The sequence below is a fragment of the Labrus bergylta genome, chromosome 11 (assembly GCF_963930695.1).
Source record: "Labrus bergylta chromosome 11, fLabBer1.1, whole genome shotgun sequence".
Lineage (NCBI taxonomy): Eukaryota > Metazoa > Chordata > Actinopteri > Labriformes > Labridae > Labrus > Labrus bergylta.
In genome coordinates, this window is record NC_089205.1 from 12,915,482 (window position 1) to 12,932,908 (window position 17,427).

General features: G+C 41.0%; 2 protein-coding genes across 11 annotated transcripts in view; both read right to left on the reverse strand.

The window, feature by feature from the left end:
- The window catches only part of dner (delta/notch-like EGF repeat containing), a 57,525-nt gene extending 45,917 nt beyond the window's left edge, over positions 1–11,608 (reverse strand). The window contains exon 1 of the mRNA XM_020641773.2: positions 11,093–11,608. Coding sequence (XP_020497429.2) covers positions 11,093–11,425 — 333 coding nt within the window. The 5' untranslated portion in view covers positions 11,426–11,608. The remainder of the gene's footprint in view (positions 1–11,092) is intronic.
- Positions 11,609–13,709: 2,101 nt separating this feature from the next.
- Positions 13,710–17,427, reverse strand: part of trip12 (thyroid hormone receptor interactor 12) — a 29,609-nt gene continuing 25,891 nt past the window's right edge. For 6 of the 10 annotated variants that reach the window (XM_020641777.3, XM_065960313.1, XM_065960312.1 and 3 more), the window contains 6 exons: positions 17,119–17,319; positions 16,465–16,629; positions 16,261–16,374; positions 15,889–15,983; positions 15,487–15,590; positions 13,710–15,217 (listed from right to left, as the gene is read on the reverse strand). In XM_020641777.3, coding sequence (XP_020497433.2) covers positions 15,021–15,217; positions 15,487–15,590; positions 15,889–15,983; positions 16,261–16,374; positions 16,465–16,629; positions 17,119–17,319 — 876 coding nt within the window. In that variant the 3' untranslated portion in view covers positions 13,710–15,020. The remainder of the gene's footprint in view (positions 15,218–15,486; positions 15,591–15,888; positions 15,984–16,260; positions 16,375–16,464; positions 16,630–17,118; positions 17,320–17,427) is intronic. The other 4 variants (XM_065960315.1, XM_065960314.1, XM_020641788.3 and 1 more) reach the window with 1 other exon arrangement.

Consider the following 17,427-nt stretch of genomic DNA (forward strand, 5'->3'; position numbering starts at 1 on the left):
AGGAGCTGGGGATCGAACCCTCAACCTTACAGTTGAGAGGCAGCCCACTCTGAGCCACAGCCGCGCAAAAAGAGAACCTTTATTATACAAATCTTCAACTTGATATACTGATCTGGAATATTGAATAAAATGATCAAAACGATGTGAAATAGTGGAACATGGAAGAAAGCATCTGCTCTAGTGTTTATATAGGCCAACATTTGTTTGTATAATACAATTAATAATACACCATGTGACATAATGCTTTATATATAATGCAAATTCTGTAAAGACCAATTTCTTGTTTAGTGGTAGGCATACGCATACAATTTATACAAATGTTTTTTAATAGATTTATGCAATTAAGTTTTTATGTACTTAAAATTCTGAACCATTTTGAACCATTTTGCGTGTGTTCCTGTTGATCCCTCCCTTGTAATACTACAGTTTTAATTTATTTTACAAACCCCAGTTTCAAGTACACTTACACTTTTACCATTTTTATCTTTTCAAGTTGAATATTTATTTTACAAATAAATCACTTCCAGCACAATCCCCAACAGACTGCCAAATTTTCCACATCGCCTCTCCTATCAAGCAGCAGACAGGCCCTGCTGTTAATACCAGCTAATCTGTGTGTCTGATGCCCGAGGCTGCTGCCTGCACCCTGCTTCACTCTCTGTTGGAGGTGTTCTACCGGTCCTAAAGGGATTTTTTTTATTAAGCTGCCATTTTAATGGTGAGATGATGTTCTCCCACACACACACACACACACACACACACACACACACACACTCCGCAGCACACTGGCTTGTCTCCCAGTTGCCGTTATTAAATACAATATTGTCAGAACAACTTAACTGACAAGTTGTGTTGGACTGAGGAGGAGACAGCAGGAGTCAGTGCAGCATCTGTTACTGAGTCACCGTCTTCTGGAATGAAGGAAGTCTCAGCTCGTGTTGTTGGGTTCTTGTGTTGCCTGGGTTCTTATGATGGTCGGGTTATATATGTCTGGTTGTGTATCGTGCACTATGGGTTCTTTTCTGTTGAATTGTATTTAATTATTCTTAGTATTTTGCATTTGTTTGTTCTTGCTGTTGTTGATGTTCTTCTGTGTTTGGTTTAGTTTGTTCTTGTTTTTGCTGTTTGTCAAAGCACTTTGTAAACCTGTGTTTTTAAAAGGTGCTATATAAATAAAGTTATTATTATTATTATTATTATTATTATTATTATTATTATTAAGGTGGGCAACAGAGCCGAGGATGATACACAAGCTGACTCTGCTGCGTGTTGTGTTGAAGTCTGTTCCCTGCAGTGGCCCTGCAAGCTCAATGTACACTTTGTGTCATAATTGTCATTCATGCCTCTTGCAGTGTGTTATTAATTTTGGTTGTGTTTTGATTGTTGTTGTTGTTGTTGTTGTTGTTGTTGTTGTTTTTTACACAGCAGCATTTTAACTCATTTCTGTGCATATGCTGTCATACAGATAAAGACACGTTCTTGCATTTTCACTATTTGTCCGTTTATTTTAAGTTACAGTGTGTTGAGCCCAAATAGCTTGCATATTTTTCCATTAAATTTTTGTGCCCTCTTTTATCTTTCGAATATATGTCATGACCTAACTTAGGCCTTTAACCTAACCATCTATCCATCTATTATCCATACTGCTTACCCCGTTCAGGGTCACAGTAGGCTGGAGCCATTCACAGGCTACAGCTGTCATTAGGTGAGACCTGCAGTACTCAATCACAGGGCTGACATGACAAAAAACATTCACACTCACCAAATTTGACAAAAAAAGACATTTCTATACAGTACAAACCCCTCAGGTATACTCAAACATGCACAGATAACCAACACACACACACACACACACACAGGACACAGAATGCTGAAGCATTGACGGACATAAACACACACACACAAACAAATAGTTTAGTTAATGTAAGTACAAATGAACAAAATAATTTCAAGTCAGTGGACAGTTACTCCAAGACAACAATGAGCCACAGAATCAATCATATTCTGTGAAGTCAGGTATAATTAGGCTGCTGAGTTATTAACCTTATGTGCACTGCTTGTTTTTGGTTTGTTTTTTACTGAAATGAATGAGCTTGGACATACTGAACATCTAATTAAGCAGAATACGGTCCGAATCAGTGCTGAGTGTTGCATTGAATGAATGGTGATGGGTTCATTTACTGTTTGTACATATTAAAGTGCACTTGGTACTGTGATGCAGTTGTGGAGCTTGTCCCGAAAAAACAAACAAACATGAAATCTGTAACGTGTAAAGGTGAATGTTACGCAAATAAGCAAAGTGATTCATAATTTCGACCTCTAACACACACAGAGCTCCCTCCTGCCACACACGCTCATTATGTTGACAGCTGCAACAACAGGAGAAGTCATTAGAAGCGACCGTACAATGAAGGTGTAGAGGGTTATTATTCGGGTGAATTGCTGCTGAGTAAGAGCTACTCTGCCCTTTCTGACATTACACCGCTGATGGTGACACAACTCTACTCCATTAAAGATATAAATAACAACGAGGGCGGACGAAAAGCAATAAAACAAAAACCCACCTGAACTAAACCATCGGAGGAAATGTAATGACTTCTTCTCTATCCAGAGGGAAGTTTCACAACCAGACTCCAGGAAAATTAAGAAATCCAATGACACGGAGCTAAGAGCCCTTTTCATGATGAGTGGTGGTGATAAAAGAAGAAATATGGGCTGCAGATATGTGAGCAGTCAGGAGGGCATGAAAAATGTGGCAAGTGATTAGACTATTTAAGGAAACACGAGAAACAGATGGAAGCAGAGATGAAACATTAGCCAGACATTAAAACGGTTTTAAAACTCTTGCTAGCATTCTCTGCTGTTTTGTACTTTTGACTTCAGCTAGCTGACCCGTTGTTAATTAATGCTGAGAACATTTATATTTCAGGTGTGGTAGTGGGTAAATGTGATTTAATACACATTTATAATACAGTGGACTTTACTAGTTGGACATGAGTTCAATAATATTGATACATAGTAGCTATCTGAGCTATAGCTGAGTGGTGCTTAAATTGAGCTATATGCTAATTTCAGCAAGCTAGCTTGTTCACATTTTGGCATAGCTAGGATGCTACTGTTAGCAGGTAAAATGTTTATGATGCTTACAGTTTATTGTGTTAGCATGTTAACCTCATGGTAACCCTAAGGGGATATTCAAAATGATCCCCATAGCGTGTAGGATTCTTTTTCTGGGGACTTTTTTTTTTTTCATCTTTTACAAAAATCTTTTTGAGCTATTTCATAAAAACTAAACCAAAAGTATTGACCTCTTTTGACAGCTCCAAAACTTTACTGCTCATGGTGCTAAAGAAATGCAAATATCCATTACACATAAAGATCAAATTGCAATTGCTATACCGACCAATTAACGTGGGCAAGGTCATCAACGGATACGAAAACCAATTTATGACTTTTAGCTGGTTCATAGATGATAACAGGCATCACCCGCATGTTTAGTCGCTCATTCTCTTCCAGACCATCTCCCATGCTTTATCCCACCACAATGCCAGCTCCTCTTCACACTGCACACACATCAAAAGGCCAGGTGATGTGTGATATGGAAATGACCAAAAGGGATTGGCCTCAAGCCCTTCTGTTCAAAGGCAGAATGCTCTGCTTCAAAACATCTAAGGACATCAACATGAGTAGCAGTGAACGCTCAGTGATAATAGCTCGGAAGAGTATATCTTTTTAGCTGATGGATAGCTGCCGTATCAAAGGATGCAGCAGTGTTCTGAGCAGCGTGTAACCAAAGTAACATCCCTGCTTACGTCAAAGCATCAAGTAACTGATTAACGGAGGATTTAAATGTTTCTTTAGCAGAAGATTCAACATTTTACTGCTGATTGCTGCTACTGTGTGTTTTTAAAGATGACTTGGGAAAGTGCACCAATTGACCAACTCTCTCTATTTTGTTCATTGGTTGAGCTTTCTCTTTTATCACTATCAGACCAAAATGTATGATTTTAATCCAACACAACTTCAGAATATTTCAGAGCGATTTTCTTTTAGTAAAATGATCTCACATCGGAATGTCAGCATTCTCTTTAAATTCACATTATGCAGCCTCTAGGGGCTGCTGGTGTAGCTCTATATTGTTTTCATTATCCTTGCCAGTGACTGTACTGTGACTTAATTTTAGTGCAACATTGAGAGAAATGGTTTCATTGCAGCTGTGACCAAAACACTTTGATCTCTTTATTTAGAAAAAGAAAAGTGGAGCCACTGAAAGACAAAGCAAGGAGCCATAAAGCAAAGTTATGTGTATTATTACTCATATTTGTCCATACACATACCGGTAAGTGTGGACTAAATAGAGGGATTGTAATTTCACAGAGAGAACATGATGTGACCATGATGTTGTACTGTAGCATATTGACTGTTCGTGGAATCTAATTTTGCACACAAAAATCTGCCTTTTTCCCTATCCTGATTATTCAATGCAAAAGCAATCATATACTGTAAGTGAATAGACAAGGCCAAGTTTAAGACCATCTTAAGTGCTGCTTAAGCTGTCCCGTCATATTTTATCTCTGTGCCAGTCCTGCAGTTACAACGAGCCACGGTACAGCAGATATCACGAGACTTGCTTTTGTTAAAAATCATTTACCCTCCGCCGGTAAATCCTACAAGAAGACTTAAAATTATCCTCTGATTCACTTTGTGCTAAACCAACCCAACAGGATCCAACACTGTACTGACAGAGTAATTGCAAATTAGTGGTCATTGTGCTAAGTAATTGGATTTCACAATTAGTCTGCTCACAGTTTTTCTTCATTCTCTGTCTCTTCCTGCTGTAATCAGCAGCACTCCAAGAGAGGATCATTTATGTCTTCTTTGTGTCTAAAAGAACATTTTGCCTTTTTTTCCTCTGCTTTATATTGTTTTAAATCAGATATTTAAAAAAATAATAATAATAGCTGATAATAAAGAAAAACAAACCTTGGTTACTGCCATACTAGATTCCACAACAAGCCTACCTAAAGGAAAGAGCTGAATTTGCTTGTCATCATGCTGAGCAGTAAGGACGATCCACACAATTCACTGACCGCTGAGTTCTACAGAAGTGCTTCAGCAAATAGAGCAATAAAACAAAGTCCCTCTGGAAGGAGATGATGGGGGGGGTCCATTCAAACACATGCACACACACACACACACACACACACACACACACACACACACACACACACACACACGGTGCATAAAAAACATATTCCTCTTAGCTTGGATCTTCCCTCTGACTAACAAGCATGGGATATCAAAAGACACCAAAGGCTGGTGATGAGCTTTGAGCTAGGCCTAATTGGATGCGGCTCAGGCTGTATTTGCTGCAGCAAAGTGAATGGCCATGGGAGACAAGGGCTGCCCTCCATCACACAAACACAGAGAGAGAGAGAGAGAGAGAGAGAGAGAGAGAGAGAGAGAGAGACTAACCCTTTTCACAATGATAATGAAACAGCTATAGGACTCGGCTTTGAGTCCTGTCAGGAAGTGTATGTTTCTTTTATTGCTACTGCTATGCAGACAAACTGGAAAAGAAAACACATTTGGCCTTTAATGAATGACTCATCACTTGTTTCTCCACCGTTCTACGAACTGTTTCTTATTACAAGTGCAAAAGTCGAAGATATAAATACATTTTATTTTCTCACTACATTCCCAACCTGACATCTAATTAACATCCGTAAGGATGTCACAGAGTCTTGTGAACATAAAAATAATCTGTCAGGTTTGAAAAATCTTGTTCCTTTAGCTACAAATCAGCTATGTCAAGAATGAAGCGGCCGTGAATCTGCATCATTTTACAACAAGTTATCACTTTGGCCGAATACATAAAACATTGAAACAGCATGTGAAACGAATGATCGCTCTCTAGAAGTAAAATAAAATGCGAAATTAAACTGAATGAGTAAACACACATCTTCTAACATAGACATTGATTCTTCAGATGACATTAAAAGCTGTTTTTCTATAGATGAGAAGATTCATATTTCTGGCATGTTTGCACAGTATGAAGCTAAGGTCACTAAGGTTAGCTGAGAATATCATGTAGACCTTAAACAGCAGATATGGAAAGAAAGTGGCCAAAGTACTAACTCATTACATTGACTGCAGTAATCAGGACTCATGACTGAGCAAAAGCACAACAGAAAATGTGTATACCTTTTACTACAAACAAGATATGAATCTCGAAACACGTCAAATATGAAGCTTAAGCCATGTGCCAGTTTGCTTATTTTAACTAAGCCTAGCTAAGACTGAGAGCAGCGTAAAACTGGCAGCTAGTCCAAGAGGTAAAAATCTCAGAATGCTAATATGCTAACTGGAAGCTGAAATTGTTGACTTCCTTCAGTCTGATGTTACTTTTACTGAGTTGTCAACAAACCAGTGGAGATGTCAGGACATCATTATATCTGGTCCAGACATAGTCCTACACATAATTCCCTTAAAGCTCCTATGGCTAACTTGTGTCTTGTGTTGACGTTAGTGCCCCCTGTGGACAAAGCAGTGCCTCTTATCTCTTACCTGAATTACGTTTTTCTTTCTTACAAAAAAATGGCATCCTTATTTACTTTAACAGTCAGATGTATAACTCTTTGAGTATCTTTTCTGTGGGAAATGTCAAAAAAAGATGTGTCAGCCTTCTGTGAATTGCCTCTTCTGACATCTAAAGCAGCTGAGGTTTCAGGCATTTCAAATAGCCTACCTAAAGATTAGATGGATCTTAATTATATATGGGGAAAAAAAATCATTTTATGTAAAAATCGAGATTCTTATCTTCTGAGATTTTGAATTAATTCATAAATTACAAAAAATATTTGTATTTTTTGGCTAATCAGTCCCTCCCTGCTAAGTGCTAAAGCTAGCTATTTCACTCAGTAGAATAAATGGAGCAGCAAGAAATTCAGGCAGTTCCAGATGACTGGAGTAGATCCTGAAGTATGAACTAATTAAAAATTAGACTTTGAATCCATGGATCCATGAATCTAGAATAGTTTTGAATCAGAAATAGATTCTAAATCGAATCATGACCCAAAGAATTGAAATCAAATCGAATCGTGGGACACCCAAAGATTCCCACTCCTAATCTTAATGCTGATGGTCTCGTTGTTTTCGTTGATCTTAAAAAGGTGTAAGTATTCATTTCAGTCTGTTTCATAACCTGTTAAAAACTCCTCAAAGGAGCTTTCAAATATTAAAAAGCCTTTTTCAAAAATACTACTGTTAACGTTTAGACTTGAAACATTTTTCAAAACAACAACTACATTTAGAGGAGCCAATGGACAGAATGGTAACCCTTGGGCTAAGCCAGACTCATTATTTCCTTTTAACCGATTGTGTGAAGTTCATAAGCTGCTTAAGTCTTACCCTAAAGACACAAGAGTGTTATCAATCGTCTTATCTTAATTTCCACAAGTGAAGAAATGTAATGTGAATAATTACAAAACAAGAGGGACGTTTTTTTAAATCCCAGTCAAGCCGAAACATTTAAATAATGTGCAAAAAATCAGGGAAACAGGAGACCTTGAGGGTGTGAAAGCAGCTTTACATGTTTGAAGAAGGAAAGGTGATGAGATCTAAAAACATCATAACAAAGATTTTTTTTTAAAAAAGAAGCCTGAAAGCCTGAACAGCTCTGACCTGCTCTGTGTGAGCTTATTAAATCCAGGCAGAACTATCTGCAGAAACAGCTAAATTATTTCTGTGCTTCTTAGAGATATCCCATCTTTCACCACCTCCGGTCCCACACCAGCTCTCCAAATAACTGCAAAATATTAAAAAAAAAAAACTTCCTGTGTTCATAAAGTTGGGGCTGTAAGCTCCAGTCTGGAAATGCAGTCATAAACCAGTGCTTTCATATCACTGAATGGCTGAGTAACGCAGCAAAGGCTCAGAGGACTTCATGATGGACGGCTGTTTTGTGCTACCACAGCCCCATTGTGTTGTACAGCAAGTTACCAAATCCATCAGGGCACACAACAGGCCTTTTAATAATGAATAAGCAAGAGGCTGAGAAACTAATAACTCAGAGAAAGGCCAGTGAATTCCAACAGGACAGCTTACAGGCTGCCATCCAGGAAAAGGTGCAGGCTTATAATAAAACTCATCCAGTTAGAAGAGTATTCAGGGTTTGTTTTTCCTCCTGGTGCCCGCGGCTGTGGTTCGAATTAGGCTGCTTTGATTCTTGCAGAGTGAAACACAGCCACAGGGGGGTGAGTCACAAAGCAGGATTAGCAACCTTGTCAGATAATTTAAGAAATGTTGTGAAATATCCCGAAATCAACAGGCATGGCCACGTTTTAATCCTAAACCTACTGTTCAAGTTTACTTTTAAAGACACAGCTTGGGTTTTGTGCTAATCCTGCTTTGAGAAAAGGCTCTGCAGGTTTGACACAGACTTTGAGATAAAAGAAGAGTGAGGGAGAGAGGGTGAGAACATGACACTGGTGTATAACAGTTCTTCTTTTCTAAGCTCCAAAACCAGGTCTTTACTTGATTTATAGAAATCGTTTTTTCCTCTACTCAACCTCATTGTGCTTTCTCCCCATCTCTCTCTCTTTCATCTTGTCTTTTCTTCCCCAACTCATACTTCCTTCCACCGATATCCTTCCTCCTGTCTCTCCTCCTTGCTGGACAATGTTGTGACGCATGCAGAGGACAGAGGAAGCAAACCAGCAATATGCTCAGCCAATCAGGTCATTTACCAAATCTCAATTGACTGATGCTACAGTTTCCATGGAGAAGAAACAGCCAGTGAGAGCGGAGCGTGTCAGAAATCAATGATTCCCCCCTCAGGCTCTGCACTGGGTCCGTGCTGGACCTGAAATTTGGCACATAAAAAGGGTTAGAGCCGAGTGAATGGATGTTGTTTTTATCAGGGTGTCTCAGTTGAAGAAAATCTTTGCAGTGTGCTCAAGGAGAAATGTTTTTATTCTCCTCCTATAGCGTGAAAAACAGAACATTTTCCCTGCACGTGTATTGTCCGGCCTCAGCTCAGAGCTGTGCGACAACACAGTCCTCTGTGGTTTGTGTGCAGTGAAGCAGGCTGCAGAGGAAACAAACTGCAGCTGCTTTCTATTCTGAGACATGAAACCAGGACAGCCAAGGAGACAGTTATCCTAGCTGTGGCTACATGCTCCGCTAAATTTCTCCAGTCCTGTAGAAACCATCCACTGTCATATATACCCTGTGTGCAAACACAAGATAAGCAAACACAGTGTATGCATATCATGTAAACATAAGAGGAGGCATGGCTGCCACCTGTTGGTGATTCTGCTAAAACTCACACAGTCACCTTGCCGTTGTTTCCCTCTGTGATGCTGCAGCAGACTCATTTATCCTCTGTGCTGCTGCCGGATGCTCTCTCTCACCCCTGCATGACTCACAGGCCTAGCTACACAGTGAGCCTATTGCTAAAGAGGCTCTGCCACAGTTCATTTATCGTAAAGCTCAAATGAATTCTATGCAATCTAGCAGAAGAGCAGGTTTATGTGGAGATCAATAAAGTGCTAAATTAAAAGAAAAGAGGGCCGCTTCACAGCTTCAAATGTCCTTGGAGGGATAGAAGTGTAAAAAGGAGGACGAAGAAATGTGTAGAGGTCAAGTTCAGGGACGTTTATCTCTATGAGACATCATCATTGACCTTTCTTGAACGCAATCAATAATTTAAATAATCTCCCAAAGAAGTATAAAACCCAATCTAAAGATTTAATACAACTGGTCAAATATGTTCACGTCTTATGAGATAATGACTGCAGTATTCAGGCACTTTTCTAGGCACTGCGCTGGAAATTTAGGGGCTCTTGATCTTAAATTTGGCTGTGAAGAGCACAGACACACCTGGGAGACAGAATGAGTTGAGAGGAAAATTTAAAATCTGCAGTCCAATCTAAATTTCGCAAAGTAGAAGATCATGAGAAGTAGTCGAAAGCCATAACAATTCACTTGATTTAGGACTGGATAGATCAGGGGCTTATCAAAGCATAAGTACAGAAATGTGCCTGTAAATATTTTGATGTTCAAAGAGACAGGTAACATTGATCAGGAAGTTTCTTCACCATGATGGAGACTAGTTACTTTAAGAATAAGAGATGCGGAGCCTCCAACAGAACAACATGTTTCTTATTCATGACTGTCCAGATGTTCCCACTAATGAATGCAGATTTCCTTTGGCCCAATCATCAGAATCTCAGACGTTATCAGATTCTCACACAATTGAGTTTTTTTTTTGTCTCAGAAGACTAGAGGAAGGACTCACAATCACAGATATAAATATTGAACAGTTCGCACTCCTCTTGGATTCTTCAGATGTGTAATTCTTAACTTGAGAACATGTCATCATATCACATGAAAAGTGATGTGTCAAAAATACACACACACACACACACACACACACACACACACACACACACACACACACACACACACACAAAGACATAAAAACCACACAAGTACACATCCATAGTCTTCGCTCACATCTCACTGCTGCCGCTCTCCCCTCCTGTTGCCACAGCAACGCAGCACTTGTCTCCGATGTCTCATTGACAGCACATGCTCCCTTTAAGAAGAATCACATCCAACAGTAGGGAGCAAACACACACACACACACACACACACACACCATCAGCTACTGTATGGAAACAGATAAGATGCATGGTTTCTCACACACATCATCCAGAGCGAGCTGTTTGTTTAAACATCATGAAGATGACAGATAGGAGTGACATCTCATCTGAACAACATACTCTTAAACGCTCGTCAAAAGACAAAAAGAAACACCTCAAACAGTCCTTTCAGAATCAAAAACTGTTACTCGTTTTCTGACTTGAATATTAAAGAACACAACAAAAACCAGATTCCTCTGTGTGCTGCAGTTATGCCTGATGAACCTGAACAACAGAGGAAAATGCAAACAACCATTTTATCTACTCTCAGTCTTCTGCTCACTCAAGCAAAATCTAAGGAATAAGATCAGATACGAGCACAGGCTTCTCACACAAAAACGTTAAAAAAAAAACCCAGAAGATGAAGTAGCAAAACATGTCCTTACCTCACAGTTCTGTCCGGTGAAGCCCTGGCTGCAGGTGCAGGTGTACTCCCAGGTGTCCTCTGGCCTGCCGGCAGAGGGGAGGGCCAGGCAGAAGCCCCCGTTAAGGCAGGGTCTCCCTTCACAGGGGTCCTGACGAGGGTTGGTCTGGGTCGGGGTGGGCTCAGCTGGGGCTGGGGTGTCCGGTGCCAGCTGGAAGGGAGAGGGGACGGCCCCAATACTGCTGCTGCTGCTGCTGCTGAGGAACAGCAGGAGAAGGAGAAGCAGGGACGGTGTGAAGCTCCGTGCGACAGTCTGTGTGGGATTACACGCACTCAACCTCATCCTGACCCTCATACTTATTGTTAATGTGCGAGTCTTTCTCTTCTTTCCTCAGAGCTCAGGGAGCCGCCGCTCGTACAGCAGCTGAGGTGAGTGTGTGTGTGTGTGTTTGAGAGAGAGAGAGAGAGAGAGAGAGAGAGAGAGAGAGAAGGAGAGCTGTATGCAGGCAGAACGACTGAGAGCAGACTGGCCGAAGGTAAGGATGCTGGAGAAGGGGAGGGTGCTCTAATGTCTCCGAGTCACAGTGACGGTGAATGCTGACGACATTCTCTCTCTCCCCCCCCCCCCCCCCCCCCCCCCCCCTCCCATAAACACACCCTCCAACAGGCACCTTCTCACACACACTCCCATTCTCTTTCCCCGGCTTTTCTCACTCACACACACACGCACACATAGTGCGGAGAAGGAGAGCACCTCTCCACCCTCCTCATTAGGAGTCTCATCATCAATAACCTCTCCTTGGAGCCAAGCTTTACAGGAGGGTGGGAAGAGGGGGGGGGGGGGTGACGTCTGTGAAGAAAGAGGAGGAATAGGAGGTGTTGGGGAGGTGTTTGGTGGAGAATATCCTCATCAGCTTTGCTATAAGATTAGCTGTTTCCCAATGATAACAGGCGCTGTTACCACAGGGGAGGTGATGCACTCCCAAGTCTGGAAAACAGCAGACTCATGCTGGTGTACAAAATGAGTCAGAATACTTAACACAGTAAGTACATGGCTGCGGCTGTCGTTGATGTGGGATGTTTGGGTAAAAACATCTTAGATCTTCTTAGAAATCCTGCAGTGGGTAGCCATGGAGTATTTATTTCGCTTTTCAACAAATCACAGCTCAGTGGTTTATTGAGGACACTCAACCTAAAAAAGGGGCAGTACACTGATTTTACATTTTACATGAACTGGTCACTAGCACTGGTAACTTCACATATTTAGGAAAAGGCCTCGTGATTACACCTTTAAATAAAGAACTGGAACACAGAAGCCCCCAACGCATGAGATGAGGGATTAATTAGGAGTCCCTTTTTCTGCACAAATTTGACCTGAAATAAACATGAAACACTCTTTCAGTGGAGGAAACATACTGTACGTTCTTTCATGTGGGCTGCCTTAAGGTCATTCAAGCTTCAATAAAACATGGGATTATTTTATTTTAGGGAAACACAAGAATGGCGGACTTTGTCTCTAACCTCTTACATTTGTGGCATGTTTGAAGCTGATCTTATAAACCTGATCGTTCTATTAAAAGGAACTTCAAAATGTCATGGCCTATCATTAAGACCAGGCACTGAAAATCAGGACATTGTCTCTGAAAAGCTCCAAAGTTTTACTTAAAGGTGGGATCTGAACTGTAATTCCCTTTGATTATGACATAGTGTATCATTGACATCCTGAGAGGACATGCATACATTTTACTCACTGCCTTTTCCCCTGTTAACGAGAGATTTTCAAATTGCTTTTTCTAGATTTCGACTTATCTCACTGATTCATTTAAAAGCTTGTTTTCTTGTGATGGTCAGATCATTTTCAGGCGATCTAGAAATCAAAACAATAAGCTGGTCACTGTGATGGGCCGATAACGGCATACCATGCTGCCATTGCCCACACTTGTGAGGTAAGTTAAGTCGATATCAGTGTTTGTTTTGTGTTTTTATGACTCTGCGGACAGACACATAAGATGAGATCTCTAGAAAACAACAAGAAATGACTTCAAGGAAAAGGAGTAAATATATTTTATGGATGCATGTCTGTTTGCTTAGTGTATAACTCAAATTTAATAACTGATACATGAATTGTTTCCACTGAGAAAAGCAAACTCAGACAAAAATCCATATCCTTCCTATGAAGGAGCTGAGACTTTGGCCCTCCTTTGACCTACAGTTTGAGAATCCTCATGTTGTGTAAATTGCACAACCTCTAATTATCTGATGATGTAACTGCAAGATTCAAAGAGGGCTGTTCTTCAGTTTGATCTTTATCAAACCCCTGGAGGTTGTCAGTGAGATATCGGCTTTGAACTCCTGCCTCAACTTTCCTCATTTCCATAATGACTCCTTCTGTGGTGCAGTGAATCCGTCAGTCGACTCCCCTGAAGTCAGCTTAAAGCAGAGGAACACAACATGTAGGGAGACATTTGGTGCATCCGCTAAACTCGGCAGGTTTTCTGTTATTTACAATGAGAGGGTAACGAATGATTCAGCCACTCTCACAGAGGACATACGTTCATAGCATATTAATAGTTAGTGACAGCATGAGAAACACATGGCAAATAGATGGAAGGATGGGTAAATAAAACAATGAACAAAGATGAGTCAAACAGTTACTTTATTTATGTTCAGGTAAAAACATGAACCTGATGCAGTAAATTATTGCAGATCTTAGAAACCAGCACATGAACGATTGGGCCAGGAGAACATACAGTGGCGCCCTCCCCTGGCCTTAGACTGCAGGTGCACACCACGGTTTGTTCCAAGCCAGCAGTGCAAAGAAAAAATAATAATAATCAACTACAGCAAGAAATAAAGACAATATAGAAAATTAAAAAAAAAAAAAAAAAAAGTAAAGCAGACATTCTCACCTCAAACAGGGTGTGAAACTGCATATAAACTTTATTCCATAAATGAACTTGAAATGCTATCTGGCCATGAAACGATAAAATGCGACCAGCCATATTTTGTGCCCAGCTACATTATGTGTTGAGGGTTGCTCAGAGCTTGGTCTACCAAGATAACCCTACACATCAGGTAGGGCCCAACAGAAAGACACTAAACTCTATCAAAAGAAGAGCAAAACAAATTTACCTGATCAACACATTGGTTACAACTCTTCGTTTGAGCTGAAGCTCTCTAGAATAAAGGAGGCCAGAACACAATCTCAACTCGGGTAGAGGGGTGGAAAAAAAAAGAAAAGAAGATAATATGCGCTCATCACTACCCGCATTCAACCAACTGCAACTCTCGTTTCCACAACTTGAAGCAAAAAGACACACAGGGGGGAAGAAAAGCCGAACCAAAATGCAACACACAAACTGGGGCCAATATAATACAGAAGAAAATGCAAACAGACAAACTGAGGGGCAGAGACATGAGAACTAAGAGCTATTCTATCAAATGTGTAGAATGAGCAAAGTCTGCAAATTTGTCTGTACAAATGATCTTTGGAGCTAAAGTAAACCTAGCTTGCTCGATGGACCCCACCCCCCTCCCTCCCTCCCTCCCAGCCCAGTCCTCCCCTACACCCAGTGACGCTGTCCACCACTCTGGAGAGGAGACGTCCCTTTTTTAAATATCACATAGCAATGCAATTTAAAATGTCACCCAGATGTTTTCATCTTTTTTTAACATTACTCAACTACTGATATAAGTTTGACTCTCTTTTTTTTAATATTTTAAGTTCTGTGAGTCATGGAACACCCTTCCATTTTTTGTATTTTTTTATACTTTTTTGAGAGACAGGGGCAGCAAATATATATTTAAAGTCTTAATTTTTCTGCAAGCTGCTTTCTCTAACAAGAAGGCTGTACATGAGCCTTAATGTATGTGATTACAAAAAAACTAAGAAGGAAGTCATGATTTCATCAGTCGCTGTAGAAGGCATTTTAATGTGAGATGTGGAGAGATCAGGAAAGGTGGAAGGACTGCTGGCCCTCGCGGGCCGCAATCAACAGTTTCTCTCGCATGGTCTCTATGCTGGAGTAGTCAGGCAGCTTCAGGTAGTTAACACAGGTCATGACTGAGGGGAGAAAGTCGTCCGGGTTCTCTGTTGACTCGAAGGTCTTCCTCACAATAGTCAGAGGGGGATTGAGGCTCCGGAAACCTGAGAGAAAACACAAGGTGTCAGGCAGACATGTAGAACACTATTTTTGTTATATCAACATTTTAACTCCACAAACAAATAACTAATTTAATTGTAACAACACCTGCATCCTAAGTTCATCTGTTTAATATTCATAAAAGTCACATCCATTAAATCTCTAACTTGGTTCATAGATGATCATAAGTCAAGGATCTTCTGTGTGTCTCCTGCTTTTTAGTAATGTTTCCATATGACCGTCTTTGATGGGTCGTCTAAATGAGATGACTCACCTCCAACAGGCAGTCTGGGGCTCCCTGTGACAAACTGAAGGAAGAGTCTCTGCTGCTCAGCATCGAAGCTGCTCAACACCTCAAACAGGAACCGCACGGCACGGCTGCGAAGACACAAGACAGAATGAGCATCAAATGTGTTCAAATTTCACTTACATCTACATAGTGTCATGTATTTCATTTAACTGCACACTGAATGAAATTGAATTTTTGATGGTGGGTAAGTTGGTGGTGAAATGAAGCCTTCAAGCCCCAGCACTTATCAGAAGGTAACTAGATGGTCATTAAGACTCAGTGCAGGTCACCGCTTGACTAAAGCTACATGGCTTTAGAGGCTATGAGCGTCTTTGTAGTAATTAGTAAGATGATCTTTCCCTTTCTGTCATGGCCTGACCTACTCACCTGTCATGTGTGTAGCCGTGGTCCGGTCGACAGCACTCCATCAGCGTCTTGACGTCCCACGTCTCTGATTTACTGCCACACAGCAACTGATCCAGCTGCAGCAGGGAGGACAGATGAAACAAGATTCAGAAAGAGAACAAAAGGGACACTCATAATTCATTGTCTACGAGTTGGACGAATACATAATCAGACATTTAAAGGAACAGGCAAACTTAAAAAAATTGATGTGGTTGAATTCTACTGATTTGTAGACACATTTATTTTAATTTAGAATGACTGATTCAGAGTTAATGTAGCTGCTGATACTTTTATTGAATGCATCGTACTGTAAAAAGACAGAATTGAGTGAAAAGAATCAGGAAATGGGCTTACCTCCTCTGGATAGAAATACTGCAGGTGATGCAGGGGGAAGACTGACTCGAAGCCTTCCCTAAAGGACTCAAACTGTCTGGATACTCCTTCATTCAGAGTCCAGTAGACCACCAGCTGGAGGAAGACAAAAAGAAAAAGTTCACCTTAAGAGCAACCCCACATACACAGACGTATGTTATGAAACAGAGAACAGGTTTTACATACCCTGAGGTACTCCTCCAGGTTGTAGATTGTGACTGGGACGTCTTTGCCGCCCTTTTTCAGCTCAATGTTTGGGAATCCTGGGAGGGTGAAGTCCAAGCCCAGGTCCTCCACTGAGCAGCCGTTCATGTTCAGGCTCTCTAATGCCTGCTGTAGAGTTTCCCTCGTCTGTTACAGAAAAAAAACAATTGATATCATAAGCCCTATCCAGACAGCCGTTTCAAAGCGTGATATTTATGTTTCTACTTCAATCTGAATGTTGCAACAGCAAATTGAGGGGACAAAGTGATCCCCCTATGTACTATCTACGGAGGTAGTAACAGAGAAATCATTGGATCAGCAGGGGAGCACAGCGCTGTGTGTGTGTGTGTGTGTGTGTGTGTGTGTGTGTGTGTGTGTGTGTGTGTGTGTGTGTGTGTGTGTGTGTGTGTGTGTGTGTGTGTGCATGGAGCTCCCGCTGTGCCGTGCTTCCGCAATGCAATGTGAATTTACAGACTGGGATGGGAATAAAACACCATCCTGGAATCAATATGAATGTACAAAGACGTAATGACAGCTGAGCTTAATCACAGCACTTGTATGGAAACATTGTGAAAAGAGCAATAGAGACAAGTGGAGAAACAGTGAAGGAGACGTGCTATTCAAGTGACAAATTACCCCAGGAACATGGATGTCCCCTGTGCTGTGCTTCACCTGTGATCGGTCCTGTTCCAGCCTCTTCTTCTGGCGGATTATGTCTTCCAGGTGCTGGATGGACTTGGCCACACCGGGGTCAATGTTCACCAGGTCGTGGGAGCTTATAGACATCTCATGCCGTAGCATCCACTTATAAAATGGTAGGCCCAGGGGCAGGTCCAGCTGGGAAAGGAGCAGGAGAAAGTGGTTAAAAAAAAAAAAACAGGAAATGAAAATGTTTTCTCTTAATAACATTATTTTCCTCCTGGCAGAAGAGCATTAATGCTCAGT